Below are 23,274 nucleotides of genomic sequence, written 5' to 3'. Positions count from 1 at the left end.
CAAAGAAACTCATCATTTTTATTTGGTCTCTTATTTTTTCCAGAGCTGTATGTATATATTTGCATAGCTGCTGTTTTAAGCTTGTAAGAATGGTACTGGTGTGCCACATCAGCAGGGTATTAATTGTTTATCCAGCGTGGGCATTCTCTTCTCTGCTGCTTCGTATCAAAAATGTGGTTTCACACATTTCTCATTACGAGGGTGGAGGAGAAACATTTTCCACACTCGATCTTCAGGTACCAGATGAAAGGTTGACAGCTTGTGGGAGTTTTTCCATTTATTACCTGAAGGTGGACAGATGAAGGTAAGAGAAGTGCTGGGGTGTATTTTACCTGAGCTCTTTATGGTAAAAGCCTGTTATGGGGTAAGCTGTGGTGGAGTGTGGCAGTGGGAGATTTCCATATTTATCTGTAATGATGAAACGCTGGTGGCTGGAGTGTTGGACTGGGTTGAGGAGGTTGAGTAAAGAGCAGTAAAGGGTTGATTTTCTTATTTTTCAGGATGATTTTTTTTTTTCATACTTATCAATTTATTTTTTTAATGTTTACATGCTTTATTTATGTTTTAGACCCATATTAACTGAAAACTGAACATTTTGCATTTGATGGAGAACCCAAAAACATATCATATCATGTTTCCCGACTGGTAAAGACAATTTTCTTTGTATTTTTTTTAAATAAATATTGCCATAATGCTACAAAAGAAATTAATGGTAATGATGGTGAATAGATTATATCTATGTTCTATGTTATGGTAATTATTGCAATGATGGTAAAGTTTAAATAATAAAATAAATAAATAATACATTTCATACGTTTCTATTTAAGTTACTATAAAAACGTGTTTTTCTATTAATTGATTTATCTTGTTTAAAATGGTGCATCTTTTTTTACATTACTTTTTTTTGCAATAAGTAATGTATTTAGTGAGATTAATTTGATGAGCTTGTTTATTTGGAGCGTTTCTCTCTCTGTTTGGTTTGGTTGCACACATGCACAAACCTAAACGCACCAAAAATGTGCACCAATAAACCACACAAGCACATCGTCTTCTCTGATTGGTCAGAGCTGTCTGACTGTGCAGTGTGAAGCTGCTGTATCACAGAACTCTGAAACGTTGTGCTCTTAAACAGTGTTTTCAATGGAACATGCAGTGAATGCTGCACATACTGTGTGTGTAAACAGCATGGAGCAGCAGAGACAGCGCTTGTTCATAGCTGTGGTGGCATAACTAACAGGAGTATCTACAGTATATAATCTGGGGAGCTGTTATCTGTACCCACCGATGATCTGCGGGTGGTAAGTGAAGGGTTTGGGCTCGCTCGTCTCGTGGTCGGATTTCCTCTTGAGCTGGACGAACACTGAGATGGGCTTCTGCAGGTTCTGGTCGCGGTACTTAGGCGTCTTGAAGACGATGGCAAACTGTGCGAGCATAATAATTCAATTAAATATTAATAAATAAAAATAAATACAAGAGCTATACTGTATTCTGAGGTCAATCATCCACCCAAACAAAGCTCATTTTTAAATAAATGGCATTAAAATACATTATCCTGCTTTTCTTTGGAATAACTGCAGACTGCGAGACAGCTCCATCCATCAGGCTGTGAGGATGCTGAACTCTATTCCTGCTCTACCCCCTATCCCAATCCTGCCCCCAGCACACACTCACTCAGCATCCTCCCCCAGTCTACAGCAAAAAAAAGGGATTGGTCTTATTGTTTCAATATTTTTGGAGGTGACTGTAAATTGTGTTAAGGATATGTTACATAATAATGAGGGGAAAAACTGTCTTTGGTTAGTTCTTTATGTAAATACTAATATTGTTAATAATGGTAGGTTGAATGTTATATTATATAATTACATAATAAACTATACAATAAAAATCGCTTTAATATCTGATTAAAACCTGTAATGGTAACTGGAATATCGAGCTAAATTGGCACCTTGTGAATGGTAATGAAATGGATTCTGTCCACACTGTACGGCTGGGACTGACTCACCTGTCGGTGAACATCTGTAGGAGAGAAATCTCCAAACGCCTCCCAGGCGATTCCCGTCTCGTCATCCTCGTAAAAACGCACCTGAATATCATCTACAACCACAAACACACACAAACAATGACCTCAGCGCTGATAACAGCCAATCAGAGACCTGACATTTCTGCTGTTCTACAGAAACAGGACAACATCACATCCTCCTACAGCTGACTGCACACACACACACGTACACACACACACTCTCAAATTTGAATATCCTGTCAATCATTATTCAAAGCGATGCTGACTTCCTCCAAGCTGAAGACAAAGCTGCGATACAGAAGCTCTTTCAGAAACTGCATACAGACAGCTGGAATATTCAAGTAATGGTATATCATATTATATAAAAGTCATACATCATTATCAGAATGGATACACTGAATATTTCGCTGAATATATAACCAAAATTATTCGGCTCAAAATAGCGAGAGAAAAAAAAAAAACACACTTGGTGTTTCTCTAAAGATGTGAAAAGACCAATAAAACAGAAGAATTTATACTAAACAATGATTTAGAATCGTTTTAAAGCAGTGGCAGCAGGCCCACACTTCCCTACCTGTTATTAAAATAGCACTGCTGAGGTACATTTTTGACTAAACTTACATTTACACATTTATCTATGGTAAACTTAAATTAGAATTTAACTGCTGATGAATAATGTGGTTAGAAAGGCAATGCTAAGGTAATTGTATTACAAAAAAAAACACTGCTGAGGGTAATATTTAACAAAAACTGCATTGATTAGGGTATTAGGTACAGATTTAGGATGTCATTGCTATGGTAAATGTATTACTAAAATAGCACTGCTGAGGTAAATTTATGATCCAAATTGAACTGCTGAGGTAAATTTATAAGTAGAATGTCAATGCTAAGGTAAATATATTACTGCTACAAAATAGCACTGCTGAGGTAAATATATGACCAAATTTGCATTGCTGAGGTACATTTGAGAAAAAATTTGATGTAAATGTTTTTATTAGAACTGCACTGCTGAGGTGCACTAATGATTAAAGTTGCACTACAGGAGGAAATGTAAGACTATAATGCTACTTCAGAGCATCTGTAATTGTTAGGATGTAATAAATCATTATGAATTTACAGTGAGCCACAGTGGAATCCTGAGATAATAAACACAGCCTTCCTGTAACACTGTAATCCTGTAATACTCGACAGCAGAGGGGAAAATGAAGCTTTTCAGGCTGAACCAGATTACAGTGATAAAGCTCTCAGAACCTCATCAGATATATCACACCACTCTCAACTTCCTTATACAGAGAGAGAGAGACAGAGACAGAGAGAGAAAGAGAGACAGTAGGATCTCCAACTTTCCTTCTGATCTCATTTGCATGTCAGAAGGGGAATTCCCATCTGGTAAAAATCCAAACAGAACAGCCTTCCTCTCCATGAACTCTCTAAAGTTCATCAACCACAGAGAGAGAGAGAGAAAGAGAGAGAGAGAGAGAGAGAGAAAGAGAAAGAGAGAGAGAGAGAGAGAAAGAGAAAGAGAGAGAGAGAGAGAGAGAGAGAGAGAAAGAGAAAGAGAGAGAGAGAGAGAGAGAGGCTCTCTAAACCTCTATTCTGGAAGTTTCTGTATTGTGGTTAAGTTGGATTTTCTTCAGGCTCAGAGCTCCAGCGTTGTCCTGGATTCACCTTCTCACAATCAATTTTACACAGATCACATTTACACTATTTACTTATCTACTTATTACCACATCCCCAAAAACTGGAACTGACGTTGAATAGTTAAGAATTACTTTTGGAGTTCAATTGCTTGAAAAAAAAAAAAGTCTGAAATCATTCTTTAAACATTCAAAATTAAAGTTTAAATGTTTTGGAATCAATGTTCAATAGTCTGGAATTAAAGTTCAAAATTTTGGAATCTTTGTTCCAAATTTTGGAATTAATGTTCAAAATTTTCGAAATAATGTTTAAAAATTTGGAATTAATGTTTAATAGTTTGGAATAAAAGTTCAAAGGTTTGGTATCACTGTTCAATATGTTGGACTCGTTTTACAATAGTTTGGAATATTCATAATTTTGGAATCATTGTTCAGTGGAATAAAAGTTCAAAAGTTTGGAATCCCTGTTCCAAAGGTTAAAATCATTCTTAAATAGATTGGAATCACTGTTCAGAAGTTTGGAGTTAAAATTCCAAAGTCTGTACAGCACGTTTTGAAAGTTTAAAGAATATTTGAATGCTTGGAATTTATTCTTGTATCAATAAGATTGAGTGTTTGGAATTGTTTGTGATGTTTAAACCACTGTACATTATGTGGAAAATGAAGACGCATCAAATCCTCACCTTTCTGGACTTTATCACACAGCAGGTAGACCTCCTCTCCTCCGGTCACACAGCCTGCTGTGCGATCCATCCTCACAATCTTCAGATTCGAAGCATTCGGGGCCTCTGAAGAAAAAAAACGAGAGTGACAACTTTAAAAACATTATTTTAAATCATTTTAATGCTTTATTTAATGTTCAGATAGATGAGGAAGATGATGGACAGTAAAACGAAAACAGTACTGATGGAGCGAAAGAGAGAAGATGGAGAACTGGAGGTGGAAATCGAAAGTGAGCCTAGTTTCACTGAGAGGAAGCAACAAAAGAGAGAACAAGAGAGAGCGAGAATGAGAGAGAGAGAGAGAGAGATGGTTTCAATTCTTGATCCCACTGACTGAAACTCTTTCATCATTACATGATTCCAGGAGAACACTGTGCTCTGACATATGTAAATGTTCATAGTACTGGGACACATGTTCCCCCTCCTCCACAAGCTTCATTAGCTTCCTCTCCTTTATTACTCATCCCTTTGTCCTTCCTCATTCTCCATCTCTCTCTTTCTTTCCCTTTTCATTCATCTATAGATTCTCCTTAGCTGCCCAACCCTGCAGAGTCTAGCTCTGACCCTACCCTAAACACAGCTGATGCAGGTAGTGAAGGTCTGTAAAGCTGTAAAGGACCGATTCTGGGCAGCTGATTTGTTTTCACACACAAGAACTCAAAGTGTTCTGTATTAGTATATAATGATGGAAAGCGAAGCAAGTCACATTGCAAAATGAACCAATCCCTTGACCTTACACGCAGCTCTGGATCGCTCCCAGGCTTTAAAACAGCTTTCACACTTCGCCAAACGTACCAAACCCACAGAGCCAGGTGCAACTGGGTGCGTAAAATGAACGCTACTGTGAAAACGCCAGGGTTTGTGTATGTATAGAAAATGGTGCCTCCATTAGACTGTGTTCCTGATGGAGAACCAGACTAAGCTCAGACATCTGCTCTACGTTTACCGATTCATTTGGTGAGAATTTTATCACTTTTGTGATAAATATAAATGAAATAAACAGAACTTGGGGACACTCACTGCTGTCATAAATGGGTTCGGATATGACTGGGTCCAGCCTGCGGGTGTAGCCGCCCTCGCCGTCCGGCAGAAACGCTGTGAACATCAGTCTGACCACGCTCAGGTCCATGTCTTTAGCCTGGTGACTGGCTGCAGTGCTGATCAGCATCCTGTGCTGCTCTGCAATCAGAACCAGATACAGGAACAGCCAATGAGAAACAGACTGACCACACTGATTATACACATGTATATGGATTGTGTATCATGTGTTTGGGCACTGCTAATAATTTTCATGATTATTCTTTATAAATCATTGTTCAGATCAGCAATTTCAGTTAAATATATCATATAGCAGATGAACACAGTGATTTTGAGAAGTGAAATGAAGTTTATAGGATTTACAGGAAGTGTGCAACAATTCTTTAAACTAAATTAGGCAGGTGCATAAATTTAGGCACCCCATTAGAGCATGCTCAAATTTTTATAACATTATATAAATCATACACAACTTTAAGCATATTAGTAATTCTGTTTGTTTTTATTTATTTATTTACTTATTTATTAACTTATTTATTTACTTATTTACTATTATTATTATTATTATTATTATTATTATTATTATTATATAGGAATTAGGCTAATACCATGATATTTCCTCATGTTATACCGATGATACCTTACTTATGATACTTTATAATACTTAACAACACAACAGTCTATAAACTGATGGCTGCTTGTTAACAGTATCTGTATGGCTGCAGGTGAGACTTGTACCTGTGAGATCTCGGGGAATTCGTGTTTCTCCTTGGAGAGAGTCGATTTCCGGGTGGATCACTACTCCACAGTTATACGCCATCCTGAACGCCTCGCTCATCCGGTCCTCCAGAGTCTTAGTCACATTCTTTTTAGTCACGTGCAAGATCCCTAAATTAGGAAAACTACACACAGAACATACTTGTTAGTTATTATAACAATTGTAAAATCAAATCAAGGAAGCATTTCAAGTATAAACAACAGAATCAAAATGTTTCTCCAAAGTTTTTTTTTTTATTATTCTGTAAAACTCAGAGTTTCAGGGTGCAGACCTGATGCAGGAGTCTTTGGGCTGCAGGTCTGCGATGCAGACGCCCTTCTCACACTGCTTCCCCACCAGGCTGTGCGCGTGCAGCTGGGGCAGTTTGGTGTTGGTCACCAGCTGAACCACGACCTTCGCTGGACCTTGATAATTACAGATCTAATGAAGAGAAAAAGAAAAGTATATAAAGCTTGTTTTTGTTACACAGAGGCACTTTATGGACAAAAGTATTGGGACTAGGCTGGGTATTGTTTTAAAAAATTCCAAATCCTGATGTGGTACCTTAAATTCTCTACCGATACCCAAACAGCACTTTTTTTTATTTTGTGGCGCTTTATCAAGAACAAAAACAACAGCATCACTTTAGCTGCTTAAACTATAAATATTTTCCAAAATTCAATTGTTAAAAAAAATTCAATTCTATTTTTATTAGTGGTGTCAATCACTTAATAAAGACTTAAAAATCCCTGTATTAATAATAGGCATAATAATAGAGACAGTTATAATAGTGTAGTGTGATTTAGGTCCCTAGTTATTAAACAGTAATTATACTTTATACTACATAATACAGCTCTGGAATTAAAATAAGAGCTATATAGAGCTAAATAAATCTCCTCCACCAGTCTTGCACACTGCTTTTGGATAACTTTATGCTGCTTTTTTTTTTTCCTGGTGCAAAAATTCAAGCAGTTCAGTTTGATTTGATGGCTTGTGATCATCCATCTTCCTTCCCTTTAATTATATTCCAAAGGTTTTCAATTTGGTAAAATGAAATAAATTCATCATTTTTTCCAGAGCTGTATGTTTAAAACTCTATAGTACAAATACAAAGTTTAAGGATTGAGACAAGGTGCTGTTATTTTGTTATGTTTTTGTGGGGTTATGCCTACACTAATCATCAATATTACGCTAATAAACTGATGGTCTGTATTGATATATATGATTAATCCTCTGTTAGAGAAAGTGTTTAGCCGTGGTGTTTACTGCTGTTTACTGAACTCAGCCCGCTCTGACTCACACACTGTTGCGGTTAGACGCTTCTTCTGATGGATGCTCTCACATGTGGTTGAGCGGCACTTTCTCCAGGCCGATCTGAGTCAAGCGTGCCCTTCAGGTAAAAGTCCCAGCGCCAAATCAAAGACAATATCGAACAATATCGAGACCCGCCGCGCTCGCACGCTGCAGCTTTCTCAATAACACTAGCGCTTCCTTTTTACACGGAAACGCTGAGGAGCTCTCACCGTCTCAGGACACGAGGGACGCGGCGCCTCTGCAGGAGCTGGACCATCTCCCCCCCACCGCGGCGTGGTTAAACCGAGAACATACCGGAAACCCCCTGAACATGCCCACCTCCTGAGCTCATGCTCCAGCAGAGGAGCTGCTCAGAGTCTCAGTGCTCAGTGACCTGAGAAGATCTGTGAATCATCCACACCACCATCAACCACCACAAGCATCACATCCTCACCCCGGACTGCTATAAATACTACAGCTGCTGATTATACACTACAGACCAGACTGATATGGAAAAAAAAATACAATATCGAATGTTATAATAATAATAATAATAATTATTGTTATTATTACAATACTGCCAGGTTTATGAGAATTACACTGACTTATAGGGATGCACTAAAATCATTTTACCTAAAACAGCATAAAAAAAGTATTTCTTCATTATTTTAATGTTTGTCCTGACTGAAAAATTAAAATGTAAAAGTGTTGTAGATGTGTGACTAAAATAGCACTTCTGAGGTACATTTATGGCAAAAGAGCACTGCTGAGGTAAATGTGTATTTAGAATAGTTTATAGAATAGTGCTTTGGGGGTTTGTCAGCTTGTGATTTTCTTTGAAACCATTTTTTCAATGGTTCAACGTGGCAAAAATTTATGTAGACCTGTAAATAACCGTGTTTAGGTATGACATAATTTATTTTTCTGTTTCAGACAACAATGTTCATTTCAGTGCATTGTTTCTAATTTACCAAACTGATTTTCTCACACAGAAACGAAGATGGCATTCTGAGGTGCCAAACAGTCATTCAGAGTGGGTTTGGTGTAAAAAAAAAACTATTTTCCAGGGAAACATACCCAGGCAGAATAGAGCACAGCAGTGGTCAATAGATGCTGACATCTGCATAAAAGACAATGATGATCATCTTTTCCATATTTCCATATTTACTTATCACTTACAAAACTCTGAATTCTTGTGCTGGTTCACTGGTGGGTTTAGACAGTGAGTAAAACGGTTTTATTTGTGTTGTAGGTAGGAAGACCAAAGCCTGATTCTATTCTCCACCACTATTAGATATATACAGTATTGTGCAAATGTTTTCGGCACCTGTGGGAATTTCAGTAAAGATAAAGCTTCTTATCTGTGCAGTAAGTGTTTATTATCTCAGTAAAACACATTACAGCATTACAAAAAAATACAAACAGCAATTTTACAAAAAGCTAAAGTTTTCCTTAAAACAAACATCTCCTAATCTCTCCTCCTCAACTGAGTTTAATAGAGTTATTTCTAGTTCTCATCATATTAATCAACACCTGGTTTGGTAAATAAACGTGGTAAATCAGGTGAGCTGCTGACAGAACTGAACATAATATACACATGCTGGCTGAGGAGCATCCAGGAGAAATCTGGAATCTCTACACTCTGTTCTTCAGCTCCGCTCACAGAATATAGAAAGCCTACGTATAGTTAATAATGAGAATTCCTTGTTACGTTTTACTGTATCGATGTTTATTTGAATCTGTTTAAATCATATGTGGTGCTTTGATGCCTAAATCTTTAGCACAGTACTGTATTTTTTTGTATGTTTCTCTAGAATACCCATTTCTATCCCATTTTAAATGGAAGATTGATATAGAATTTGCAATACAGTATTATAGCTTTAGATATTTTAAAGAAGTGGAATGGTCAGTAATTCATTCTCACAGCAGAAGAACCCGGGGAACATGCTTGAGGTAATAAATGGTTCTGAGCTGAACTGGACCTAATATAACTCAGCAAAGTTCGGCCCACTGATTACAGTGCAGATTTCAGACAAAACTCTGGGATAGAAAAGCCCCGGATTCAGTTACTCTCTACAGAATGCACAGTACGTGTGTGGGTAAATAAGTGTGTGTGTGTGTGTGTGTGTGTGTGTGTCTGCTGCGTGTCTGAGTCTGTCTGAGGTTGAAGAGGCGAGCTGAGAGAGAGAGAGAGAGAGAGAGAGAGAGAGAGAGAGAGAGAGAGATGCAACACTTCCTACTAATTACCAATGAGACACTGTGAGGAAATTCCCAACACACCAACATCTCTCACTCTTTCACTCTCTCTCACACACGCTCTTTTTTTTTCTCTCGTTTCTCACCATTTCTGTCGTTGGTGACTGCAAGATGTTCAGATCTGAAGGTAAACAGTAACTAAAAGGGCCTGAAGGCTGGATAGTGGTGGTAAATGAGGTGTTAGTGTATGTTGTGCTGGTACAGTAAGTGGATCACATACTGCAGCAGTGCTGCTGGAGTTTTTAAACACTGTGTTTAATCACTCACCATCCTCCTCTCTCTTTATTACACACTCCTACCTACAGTAGCTGAAACACCATGTAGATAAAGTAAAGTAAAGTAAAGTCAGAGACAGAAGATCTGAATCTGTTGCTGCACTATTCTTAGTCCAGCAGTGACACTGATGTGTTTAAGAACTCCAGCAGCACTGCTGCTCTATCTGATCCACTCGTACCACTCTGTGGTGTTTTATTTAGCATTAGCTGGTTGGATGAAGCACAGAAGCACTGTAACCTACATCACATTCTTCTGGGAGAATTAACCCCAGATAAACACCAGTTTTAACATTAACTTCACCCTATGCTAATAGCTGGTCCATCAGTGTGACCAAGGTGGTTGACCAATTTGGTGTAGCTGATCATGTTGATGGTCTGGTGTGGTAAACAATTGCTTCCCAACCTGTCATAAAGCATTAAACTTAACTTTTATACAATTATATTTGACCAAGACTGAGGCACAAAACCACCACGCTCACGCATCTCCCTGAAGCAGAACCCCTGAACTACAAGACCGGAACCCCCATTACAGACGCCTTTGACTAATGAAGTGTAGTATATGTGTGTCACATTTAAATTATCACCTACAGAATATTAATCACAACTGCTCAACCACGCCCTCCCCCACACACACCCCCACACGCCTTCCTTCCTGCAGAGACACTGACTAAACTAAGCTGATTTAATACAGGTCAGTGTATTAGAATTTAATACACAATAGGCCTTATTTTGAACCCTGGATAAGAGGCGCTGTAATGCTCATTGGTATCTTACACCCCTCCAACAGTCTATTTTTTTTACACCTTTCACCTGTGCTGTAAAAATAACATCAGAAAGGGCGTATTTCTATCTTGGCAGCGGAAAACACAGGTGTGTCACTGACTGATTAAAACCCTGACAACAGTCACCAGTCAGATGTTCATTGCTATCTTGGTAATGCTCGGCCTGTGAACACCCCCATTTGTTTCCCGGCCCAGCCACTTTACCCGGCCCAGCCACTTTACCCGGCCCAGCCACTTTACCCGGCCCAGCCACTTTACCCGGCCCAGCCACTTTACCCGGCCCAGCCACTTTACCCGGCCCAGCCACTTTACCCGGCCCAGACACTTTTTATTAACCTTGATTTCTGAAGACAAATACTTTTGTCCATATATTGAATAATGCACAATAAGAGTCCTTGGGCAAGACTCCAAACTCTACACTGTCTCACTTGTGTCACATGATTTACATTAAAGAGCTCTGAATAAGAGTGTCAAATAAACAAAAGAAATTTAAATATAATCAGGTCTGTTTTTTTATAATCAGTATTAAGCAGAAACGACAAATCCAATTCCACTGTTCCAAAATCGGACCCTCTCAGCTGACCTCACCTTGACCTGAGGGTACGTCTTTCTGTTCTTCTCACTCGAGGCTCCGGGGAGTCCACCATGGGAGGGGCCTTCACAGCCATAACGAAACCTGAAACCTCGCTGAACACAAAAAACACAAAATACTAATTTAGTGGAGTGAAATCATAAGTGTTTATAACACAAGTGACACAGTCATAAAGAAATGGCTATTAATATGATTCGTATGATTCATATGAAATGCAAAGTGTTACCTGTTTTGGTTGTTCAATAATTTGGAGACAGGGTCCATCTATTACAACAGAGATAAGAAGAGAAATAGAGTTAAAATATAAACGTAAACATGTCAGGTGCATATGGGTGGCAATATGGACCTAAAATGGAGCAACAACAATATCACTATATTTCAGGGTATTTCTACAATAACAATATTATTGTCGATATCACAAAACATTGAATTACGAAAATAATAATTTCAGGAATACACTTCTGCAAGTATACCTGGTGATGTTATTGCAAATTATCAAATGTTTTTTTTTTTATACTAATGAGGTACTCAATTATAAAGATTAATTACACAATTACTGGCAATTAAAACATTCTCCCTCCAAAAATACAGGTGTAGTAGCAGCTAGGGGTGGGCGATATGGTCCTAAAACAATATCACGATATTTCATGGTATTTTTGTGATAACGATACTTTTGGTATCGATATGACAAAACAGTGAATAAAAAAAATAGAAAATCAAGAATACACTACTGCAACAAAATGAAAATTACATTATTTTGTTGCGTACAATATGATATGGCACACCCTTAACTGAGATATATAAAAAAATAATAATAATTTTATCAGATTTGTAACAGAAGTTAATGATCCAGAATGTCATAATACTAAGAATAATGCACTCCAAATATCTCTATATATCCAGAATTAAAGTAAAATAAATGATACTGGACAAATATAATGGGATGTTTGGTCGTGTTTAGTAGATTTAAAATGGGAAATGAGAAGAATGTGATTTTTTATTTTGCTAAAAACAGTAAAAAAGTAGTATCCTGATGTGATAATTAGGGGTGGATGATACGGTACCATATTTCAGGGTATAATATCGTTCACAATATTTAAAAATGTTGGCGATATTAAACAAAACACTAAAACAAAAACTTTGGAGTGCAGAGGAGAGAATGTTGTTGGGTTTGACACCAGAAACCAGAAACGAGAACCAGGTTTACCGCTCCCTCTGTGGCATTCAGCATGTTCATTCAGCTCTCAGCTCGTCATTCTGAGACCAGCTCTGATCCACCTCTGAGAGAAAGTGGCTTTATAAATAACCTGTTTCCACTACGATCCGAGTGTTTTCACTGAAATAGCTGCTGTTTTCTTCTGAGCTTTAGAAAAATTCAGACCTCATTTCAAGAAATCATCACCTACACACCAGCCAAAACATTAAAACCACCGGCAGGTGACACTGCTTTCTGTAATAACTACACTAATAACACAGTACTGTACTTTTACTTTCAGTACTTCACTACTACATTTCACCATTAACTACATAAGCATTACTTAAGTAAAAAAATTGTTGAATACTTTAGCTATTTATGACATTATCGACTTATCGTACAATAAATGGACATGACCTCGACAGTATTTGATAGTTGTGATATAGTCTATTGTGTTTATTTGTACGATTGTTCACATACAGCTCTGAAAAAAAAATAAGAGATCACTTAAAAAAAGATGAGTTTCTTTGATTTTACCAAATAAAAAAAAAAACTCTGGAATATAATCAAGAGGAAGATGGATGATCACAAGCCATCAAACCACCAAACTGAACTGCTTGAATTTTTGCACCAGGAGTAAAGCAGCATAACGTTATCCAACAAAAGCAGTGTGTAAGACTGGTGGAGGAGAACATGATGCTAAGATGCATGAAAACTGTGATTAAAAGCTCTGCATCTTTTTTTGTTATTTCAGCCATTTCTCATTTTCTGATAGGGGAGTCCTAATGAGTGGTTGGGAAATTGGCCTTGTGAATCGGGGAGAAAATGGGGAAAACATATATGAATAAAATGATTATAGAAAAAATAAAAAAATCAACAGTTTAGTCCACCACCAAAATAACCAGTAGTTGCAAACCTGGAGCAGATATAATAATATAATACAAATCTACTGGCACCATGCTAAAACTAATTCCAGATTTGGCTATAGGGGTAAAAATCCCCAGTATCGATCAGTGGATCTGTAGAAGAACTCTGTTCTATGGAATAATGGAGCTCCATCCAATAGTTTTGGGATGAGAGAACTGTCTAGTCACTGAATGCAATCAAAACCTAACAGAAAACATGTATTAAAAACACCTCCCCAGTACTACAGAGACGATAACTCCAACAAACGCAGGATAATCTTTTTAATACCCTTGATTTTAGAAGAAACAATAATTAATGCAGGTATGTAGGTGCACCAGGTCCATCAGAATGTGCCCCCCTATCTGCTGTATTAGACGTGGTCCGATCTCAACAGTTCTGATACGTAGCGTAGGAAGGTCTGTGATGTACAGAACGTTTGGTTGCGTGGAGACGGCCGAAACTCGAGCTCCCGCTGTGTGTTTACGTAGAAGAGCAAGCCTCTGCCTCTTCCTGTGAACAGGGACACAGATCTGACCACATCCTCTCCACACAACAGCGCTGCCGATACGCCAACCCGAGAGAGCCGAACCTGCACCTCACTGCGTCCAATGAACACACTCTATACTCACTCTATACACCCTATACACCATCAGTTACTTCAAATAAACCGAGAAGCAATCAAACCCATTACAGTTTACATCTAATACAAAGTAATGATCCACAATGAAGGTGGGTGGGGCATGAGCAATATGATGATATGCCATTATTAACGGGATGAGTTACGCCAAAAATTAGGAGTTTCTTTGATTTTACCAAATTAAAAACCTCTGGAATATAAACAAGAGGAAGATGGATGATCACAAACCATCAAACCACCAAACTGAACTGCTTGAATTTTTACACCAGGAGTAAAGCAGAATAAAGTTATCCAAAAGCAGTGTGTAAGACCGGTGGAGGAGAACATGATGCCAAGATGCATGAAACAAACTGTTATTAAAAACCAGGGTTATTCCACCAAATATTGATTTTTAAACTCTTAAAACTTTATGAATATGCATTATTTAAGGTCTAAAAGTCATTTCTCACATTCTGCAAATAAATGCTCTAAATGACAATAATAATATTTTTATTAGGAATTTGGGAGAAATCGTTGTTCAACAACAATGTTCATTTTACTCAAACTTATACCTATAAATAGCAAAATCAGAGAAACTGATTCAGAAACTGAAGAGGTCACTTAATTTTTCCCAGGGCTGTATATTAAATACATTTTATTTATAAATATATTTATCTTTTATTCTCTTTCTCTTTTTATTCAATCAATCAATAATCTATTAATCAAAAATCAAAATAATTGTTTTTTTCAGCCCTACCCAGTAGGCCTGGCCAATTAACCAGAAATTAAACATGGAGCCAAACCACAAGGAGAACTCAAACACCTACCCAACTGAGCAACTGGAGCAGATTCTACCAAAGAAAAATGCTTTTATTGAAATAATCGTACTCCTATATATCACACAGTAAAACAGAATGTATGTGAGGGAATCGGTACATTCCTAGCAGTATTCAAAGACCCTATCCTTACTACAGCTCTGTAGCGTACCTGTGATTATCACAGTTAACTGATTAATCAAACACCATTAAACACCACCCTGTCACTCTTATCTTCTACAGGTTTCCGATGGCGGCGCTCAGAGAGGCGGGGTTCAAGACTTTCAACTGCCTGCCTCTCAGCAAACAGAGAAGTGAAAGAAACACGAGAGAAAATAGATCCGGCTCTGCATTTCCTCTACACTCTATACAGGGTGAGAGAGAGTGTGTATCAAAGTGTGTGTGTGTGTGTAACAGGAGGGGGGGGGGGGGGGGTGAGATGCTGTAACACAGAGTAAATTACACTGAGGAGAAATTCAGGCTCACATCAAAGCTCTTCACTTCACTTCACTTTCAGTAATTATGGGCGTGTGAATCCCTCTGTTCATACATGTGTCAACACATCAGATCTGTTCTGGAACAGTGGCAGTAATGAGCGTTTACACACTAGCACTGTTTATTCCGGTTCATTTGGACACTGGTTTGTTTTCACCATTAAAGTGATTTGTTGGGCAGGTGTGAATACAAGTTAACGCAATTAAAGGCAGACCAAAACTACCAAACCAAGACCCTAGACCGAGAGGCGTAGTTCTCGGTCCAGTCCCAAATATAACCTGGAGCACATCATTTGTGGTGAGAACATCACCACATCTGAACCAACATAACAGAATAGGAACAAATATCAAAATTATTATTTAAACAAAGGTGCCTCTGACCTAAACTCGCCCCACAATCGGACTTACTAAAGTTACTGCTTCATCAAACCGCATGGTGGCGCTATAATCAAATTTATCGGGTTAATAAACCTGCGGTGAAGAACATTGGTGAACGCATCGTGATAATATTGCACCATTAGATGTTCCAAGAACAGAAAAATATACTAGTCCAGAGAACACAACCCTCTTGCTTTCTAGACCCACCCCAGACATATCTGACCAATCAGAGAAGAGAATGATCTCACATGGTTTGCTATAACACATTTTGGTGGGCTTTATGTGGACCAAAGTATCGGGACACCTGCTCAGCCTTTGTTTCTCCTAAAATCAATGATATTAAAAAACAGTTTATCGTGTATTTGTTGGAGTAACTACTGTCCATGGCTGTCTTAACAGATTTTCCTACTTTTTAATACATTGCTGTGAGGATTTGATTGCATTTGTCATTAAACAAGAGCATTAGTGAGGTTGTTAGTGAGGATCCCATACCTCCTCAATCCAAACACCCCAAATCAGCTCAAACTCCCCAAATCAACCCATTCAAAAGTATTGAATTCCACTATTAGTCCACACCTGGCAAGAGGCTGCTGCCAATAGGTTCATGTTTGTTTATCTGGTGCAGAGAGTCTTATTCTATTGGCAGTATTTCTCTACAGAAACCAGACAAGCTGGCTAGTCATGGCTCCTGCAACATTTTGACATACAGTGTACACTGCATACCACACACTTAAAAATGAGTTATTGCGCAATCCACTGTCTCAATTAGTCAGAAGTTATTAAAGCTCTTAACGAGTCAGACAGGTGAGTCAGGACAGGTGCTAAGAAGCAACCGTTGTTCCAACGGTCTTAAAGAGACAGGAGTAACGGAACAAAGTCCGCTCAGACTGTCTAACACCTGTGTCACATTGGTTACAAAGCTGTAATGTCATTTGCACCTATTGTGTCAGTTTCATAGTCAGGGATAAAGCCTAATCTTTACTAATACTTTGTTTTCATTTAATGGGATATCTCCATTAAAAAAAGCTGTGTAGTTGAAGACTGGGCTTAATCTCTGTGCAGGAAAGAAAGGCTCACAAATTCCAAGACAGGGATTAAAACAAAATGTATTCTATGACTTGGCTTAATCCCTGTTGGGGAAACTGCATTAGTGTTATAATAATAATAATAAAAATAGTTATAGAACAGTTAGCTCCAACCCCGCAATGTGAGAGGCGTTCTACGAGTGCCGTTATCAGCCGGTAATGCACTGTAACCAAAGCTCTCCATGTATTACTCCGCCACATACAGGTAACCTAGCAACGATGCAGCGCTTACAAGCCAAACAGTGCAGCTACAAACAGAGCAGCAATGGAACTATTTTAACTGGCAGAGTTTTTATAACCAAACAGATCCTATTTTCTCCTCCTCCTCTTTAACTCAAAATCTTTCAATAAACAGTGATAATGGAACTGTAGTATAATCACAATAATACACTCAAGTAATACTGGCACTTTTCCACTATTTTAGCAGGACAATGCTTATCCAGACACTGCTGCTGTCTTTCTCAAGAGCTTACCTTGAAGACACTACAGATACTATAGCATTTCAAGCTGCTGTATCTTCAAATCTATCCCTTATTATAAAAGTGTGCAATGCATTTCTATTGGACACTCTATCAACACTCCTACACCCCTACTGTATTATCTGAAGAATTGTGTATAGAGAATATTGTAGGTGCATGGGATGGATTATCATAGGATGTCATTAGGAACCTCTACATTTCTCATAATATAATAATATAAATCAAGCTTCTAATAAATAGAAGTTTTACCAGATTGTACACGAGAACTCAGGATATATCATGAATAATGTTGCAGGGTTAAAATATTAGCCTATTATTACATTTTTATTCATAAATTCCTGTTTTTTCGTCTCTAGCTGCTGTCAAATATTCACAAGCAGAAAACCACAGAGGAGGCTTCACACCTTGCACTGGGAGTAGCCTCACATATCAAGTGAAAGGTGCTGAGCTGAACACGTTGGTAAAGTTCATCTTCTTCCTATACCGCCTTTTTCCGTGTCCCACGCTTCAGTGCCAATTAGTCAAAACACCCAAATACGGCAACTTTTACTATTAACCTAATTTTATCTCTCTCTCTGTGTAGAGTATGTATGGTTATGACGTGGACAGCGGCTCATTCATGCTTCAGGTTGCAGCATCTCTTACCTATTCTGGGTGTGTTGGAGTGAGGAATAGGCTGCTGGAAATGTGGGTCCGTTTGGTAACTCCACGCTGGAGCAAAATCTAGACAGAACTAGACAGAGATAAAAACATAAAGGTGATGTTAGAAATATATGAGAAACATTTTAGTAGATTCCTGAATCTATACATCAACAACAAAGGCATATCCTACTGTCTCAGTTTATTTTATACTGCATTAAAGAAGTACAGACTGATGAACAAACTGTTTAAAATGATCTAAAATTCAGTTTTGGCTAAATAGCAGAAGCTCAATCATGTGTATCAACCTTCTGTTCATCAATATATTTATTTACATATTACTGCACAAAATTACACCAGATAAACTAAGAGTAGGGCTGCACAATATATCACTTCAGCATCAACACCGCAATACGGGCAGGAGCAATAGTCGCACCACAGGTCATTAAAACATATTATGAAACAGATTCACATTGTTCTTATTTTTTTTTATGACATATTCACCAGAAACTAACTGCTCATATTTGCAATGCAGATGCTGAAATGATATATTGTTCAGCCTTACTCCTAATATTTTTGTTGTTATACTGTACTGCAATATTTAAAACTATATATTTGTTAAATAAAAGAAATGTTGTATCACTGACTTTTGGAGAAAGGTTTAGATTACATGAGAAGCATGCAACTAAAGCTCAATTGTCCATAGTAAAAAAGTTTTTAAAGGAAATAAATTTCAGGAAATATGCAATTTCAGCACAACATAAGAATAAAAATGGGAGCTGTGCACGGACGTGCAGCAAAACTTTGTATAGAAATAATCTTTGTTAAATTTGGGGAAGCCCAATTTAACATGCATTTATCCAGACCGTTTATCAGACTGTAAAGATCTCACTTAGAAAAGTCCAACTAGTAACACGCTGTTATTAATGTGTTAATTTAACAGATAATCTCAATCCGAGATCTAATACGAGCTGAATTTTAATAATCCGAGATCTTTTTTATTAAACTGCACCTGGTAGACAGGTGATGTTCCCACGAGCAGCAAATGAACAGTAGTTTAAGCCATACGGTGAGAAATGTGAAAAAGTTGTCTGTGTTTGCAGGCCGACGCACACGGATCCGCAGCTCGACTATCTTTGATGTTTAGCTGAAGGTAAGCCAGCGTCGACCACAAGAGTCGAGAAAAGAAAAGAAGAAAAAAAAAAAAAAAAAAAACGCAAACTCTGGCAGCTTTCTAAGAGACGCTTCCTGTCTGAAGAGGTTATTATTCTCTACATTGGACGATTTAAATGTGGCATATCTGCAGATCTACTCACGCACTTACGTGTATTAGTAATGCAAATACTGCGATTGGCCATTCATGCGATATTAATCATATGCAAAGACTGTAACTGTTTAATGATCTGGGTTCAACGGAAAGCCCTGGAAGGCTGAAACAAACTTCAGGTTCATACAGATTCAGTGCCCACCTCTGGGTGTAGATATGAGTCCTCTTCCGTCATGGTTCCTGCAAAAGAGAGTGAGAAGAAATGGACTATTAGTTTTTTTTTTTTTTTTTACAACAGCTACAGCCCAACACATAAGATAAGAGCTTAAAACCAAATGTTTTCAATCAACCAATCATCCAATTAACTGAACTCAGGTATTCCAATCACTTGCATGGCCACAGGTGTGAATAAAAAAAAATAATGAAAGAATGGGTTGCTCTCAGAAGCTCAGTGAACGCACTGTGGTACCGTGTGATAGGATGCAGCACCTGTGCAACAACAAGTCCAGTCGTGAAATTTTACTACTAAACTCACTACTAAATATTCCAAAGCCAACTGTCAGTGATATTTTAATAAAGTGGAAGAGACTGGGAATGACAGCGACTCGAGTCCATCACTACAGACCTTTAAACGTCATGTAGCTTCAGATCAGATCAAGAACAATAGACCGTAGAAAGACTCATGGAATGGAGAGTTCAAATGTCAGAGCATTAATATGAGATATTTTAGGCAGCAAGTAAACAATCAACCCCTAAAACTGACTGTGAGAAGACTTTCAGAAGATCCAGGCTAGGGTTGCACGATATTAGAGAGAAAAAACTGACATTGTAATATTTTGCTTATCTGCAATTCATACTGGCATGTTCTCCTCCACCAGTCTTACACACTGCTTTTGGATAACTTTATGCTGCTTTACTCCTGGTGTGAACATTTAAGCAGTTCAGTTTGGTGGTTTGATGGTTTGTGTTCATCCATCTTCCTCTTGATTATATTCCAGAGGTTTTCAATTTGGTAAAATCAAAGAAAGTTTAAGTGGTCTCTTATTTGTTTTCCAGAGCTGTATATTGTTTGTATTAACCTTTACTTACATTACATATGTATATATCGTGTTTGTATTGTTGTTGTTTTGTAGAAAGGGACATTTAAATGTACTAATTATAAATGTGCATTAATATTAATTATATATTATGGAAGAACTTTTAAATGAAAGATTAAAGGTTGCTTTTCCATCATACAGTCAAAAATTGAAGGTTTATTCAACTTTCTTGCTATCAGTGTTGTTTGAGGCTTCATACTAACTTATATAGTATAGAGTAAAATAAAATAAGCCGTATAGAACTTACAGCTGAAAATAATAATAAAAACCTAAAAAAGGTTAAAGCTAAGCTCTGACAGGGAGTAGAAATAACAGCTAGCTAATTTACAGTGAGTGCACTTTCACAGCCCTGTAATTATATTTAAAATAATCTTTCTCTTTATTGAACATTATTTAACCAATATATATATATATATATATATATATATATATATATATATATATATATATATATATATATATATATATATATATATATCATATTATATTTTTATTCAGTCTGTTAACTAAAGCTGAAGCGGCTGAGCTGTAAAAACACGGTCAAAGCCTCGAATTAATGAGCTAATGTTAGTTAGCATGCTAAGCTAAGCTAGGCTAAACCTAAGCTAAGCTAAAGCCCTCAGTCTGTGTGTGGAAATGGGAAGTAGCAGAGCGAAGTTCAGCTAAATCAGCTAAATCCAACTTCATTTTCTGAGATTGTGGTCGGATTTCGCCGCAACTTTAACCCGCTGTCGTGTAGGAAACTTATATTAAGTTTATACGGTTTAAAAGTGCTAAATTAAGTGTTTTAACAGCACTGGGACTCGGAGTTAACAAGCCAACAAGTCGGCAAGTCAACAAAATACCCAGACTCTCAGTTTGAGTCAGTTTCAGTCAGTTTAAGATGCTGAGCAGCCTCTGATATTTCATATTCTTAATTAATATACTGGGATTTTATTGAGAAATGAAATGACTAACACATACGAGTGTAAACTTGTGGTTTTATTTGTTTAAACACATCAATAACAAGACCATGTTCTTCAGTTCAGCTTCGTCTGATAGTGCTGAGAGTGGGCTGCGTCCCAAATCCCACCACTACCTAACCTATAGTAGTGCTGCACTATTGACTAGTGCCTTATAACACTTTAAAACTGTGGGCTGTATCCCGATCCCACCACTAGACGCTTTGGACGCAGCCCAAAGCTAAAAGCCATCCAAAATTTGATTTATTACAGTGACATTTGTAAGACTTAAGACTTTAAAACAGTGGGCTGTATCCCGAATATCACCACTAGCTAACTAGATAGCTCCACTAGCTAACGGTGTTGAATTAACTTGCTTTGATATACTCTGCAAACTACTGGTATAGTTATCTAGCTAGGTGTGTAAGAGTGCTTATTTGAACGCAGCCGAATGATACCTACCTACAAAGACATCCAAATAAAACAAAAGCAGATTAATCTTAGGGACATTTATTTAAAATATCTCAAAATCAACCACTAGCCAGCTATACTACTACTCATGCTCCATTGACTGTATAGTCTGCAAACTTAAGTTAGCTAACTAGCTAAGTAACTAGTGAGGTAGAGTACTTATTTGGACACAGCCCAAAACTACCTACAAAGTCATCCAAATGAAACAAAAGCGGATTTATTATTATAGGGAAATCTTAAGACTTAATGATTTGAAAGTGTTATAGAGCGCATAATGTGGGTTAATTCCCCACTATTAATATATTAAAACGTATCTCAGATTAGATAGATTAGTAATATCTTAAAAGTAATATTTTTAATGAATGTTGTGAATGGTTAGAGTTAATAACTATACTATGAGCAGTTAGGTAGTTAGGCAATAGTTGGTGTTCTATATAAGGATATATATATGTAGAGCAGATATAAGTGTCAGTGTTTATATGACATAAACAGCAGTAAAACAGCAGTAAAGTGTGTGTAGACTGTAGAGTGCAGTGTGTGGAGCTCAGTCCGCTACCTGTGCTGGTGTGTCTGGCCGCTCCACATGTGCTGTCAGTCCGCAGAGAGAGCTCAGGCAGGCGGGTAAGGAGCCATGCAGCCCCGCGGGTGGCGCAGAGCTCCGGCCGGGCGGGCGTTCGGCTGGGTGCGGAGGAGAGGCTCGGGCGCAGTGCGGGTGAATTATCCGGCGGATCGGAGGCGATATCGAGTTAATGGTCGCCGCTCGAGCGCGGATCGATCTGTTTGTAAAGAAAAGTTCACTTCCTTACTGGAAATTCCCTGTGACGTAACGCAACTTCTCCTCCAGCAAAGCCGGCCGCTGCGGGGGCGACACCTGCTGGTCAAACCCGGTAATTACCGTCTTATTGAATTGTGTAATAATACAGTGTGTACAAACACTGCTATAAAAATATTGTCATTTAAAGCATTTGATTTATTTGCAGAAAATGTAAAATGTTATAATAATGGACATCAGGTATTTTCTTTATTTTTAAATATTTTGTTGCACTTCACACTATTTGAGAGATGTTATTCATCAGAATAGACCATAAAACACCCAATCAACAAGTTTATAAATCAATGAAAGAGTAACTACGGCCTATTTACTGCAAAAACACTGGAAAAACTGAAGTACTAGAGCCATTATGGCAAAGTAACAGCAAATTTCTACTAATTTTAATGTGATTTATAACACTTTTTAATCATGTTTTTTCATGTTTAGGGATGCTTTATGAAATAAAAAGAGCAATATAAAAATATAAAATATCACACACAGGCTTCCAATGCAGGGAAACAAAAAAATTGGATTAATTTGCTATATAGATTTTATAGTAGAATATTAGAGTCAGAAAACAGCATTCTTATTAAGCCATGGGAACGGGATCCTAATGCTTGGGAACGAGATAAATAAGGCATGTGAATGAGATCATGGCCATGACTGATTATGGTGTGGGATTGAGATAATTAATTCATAGCCAGAAAATAA

General features: G+C 37.7%; 1 protein-coding gene across 1 annotated transcript in view; it reads right to left on the bottom strand.

The window, feature by feature from the left end:
* nfkb1 (nuclear factor of kappa light polypeptide gene enhancer in B-cells 1) overlaps positions 1-22,579 on the bottom strand; it is a 38,585-nt gene extending 16,006 nt beyond the window's left edge. Inside the window, exons 1-11 of the mRNA XM_049467992.1 lie at positions 22,309-22,579; positions 19,446-19,483; positions 17,983-18,070; positions 11,596-11,633; positions 11,366-11,464; positions 6,464-6,612; positions 6,153-6,316; positions 5,400-5,558; positions 4,341-4,445; positions 2,003-2,094; positions 1,283-1,421 (exon numbers count right to left, since the gene is read on the bottom strand). Coding sequence (XP_049323949.1) covers positions 1,283-1,421; positions 2,003-2,094; positions 4,341-4,445; positions 5,400-5,558; positions 6,153-6,316; positions 6,464-6,612; positions 11,366-11,464; positions 11,596-11,633; positions 17,983-18,070; positions 19,446-19,478 — 1,066 coding nt within the window. The 5' untranslated portion in view covers positions 19,479-19,483; positions 22,309-22,579. The remainder of the gene's footprint in view (positions 1-1,282; positions 1,422-2,002; positions 2,095-4,340; positions 4,446-5,399; positions 5,559-6,152; positions 6,317-6,463; positions 6,613-11,365; positions 11,465-11,595; positions 11,634-17,982; positions 18,071-19,445; positions 19,484-22,308) is intronic.
* Positions 22,580-23,274: the final 695 nt, after the last annotated feature.

Source organism: Astyanax mexicanus, chromosome 19, assembly GCF_023375975.1.
Source record: "Astyanax mexicanus isolate ESR-SI-001 chromosome 19, AstMex3_surface, whole genome shotgun sequence".
In the NCBI taxonomy this organism is placed as follows: domain Eukaryota; kingdom Metazoa; phylum Chordata; class Actinopteri; order Characiformes; family Acestrorhamphidae; genus Astyanax; species Astyanax mexicanus.
Note: the sequence above shows the minus strand (reverse complement) of the source record. Positions and strands in the feature narration are given on the sequence as shown.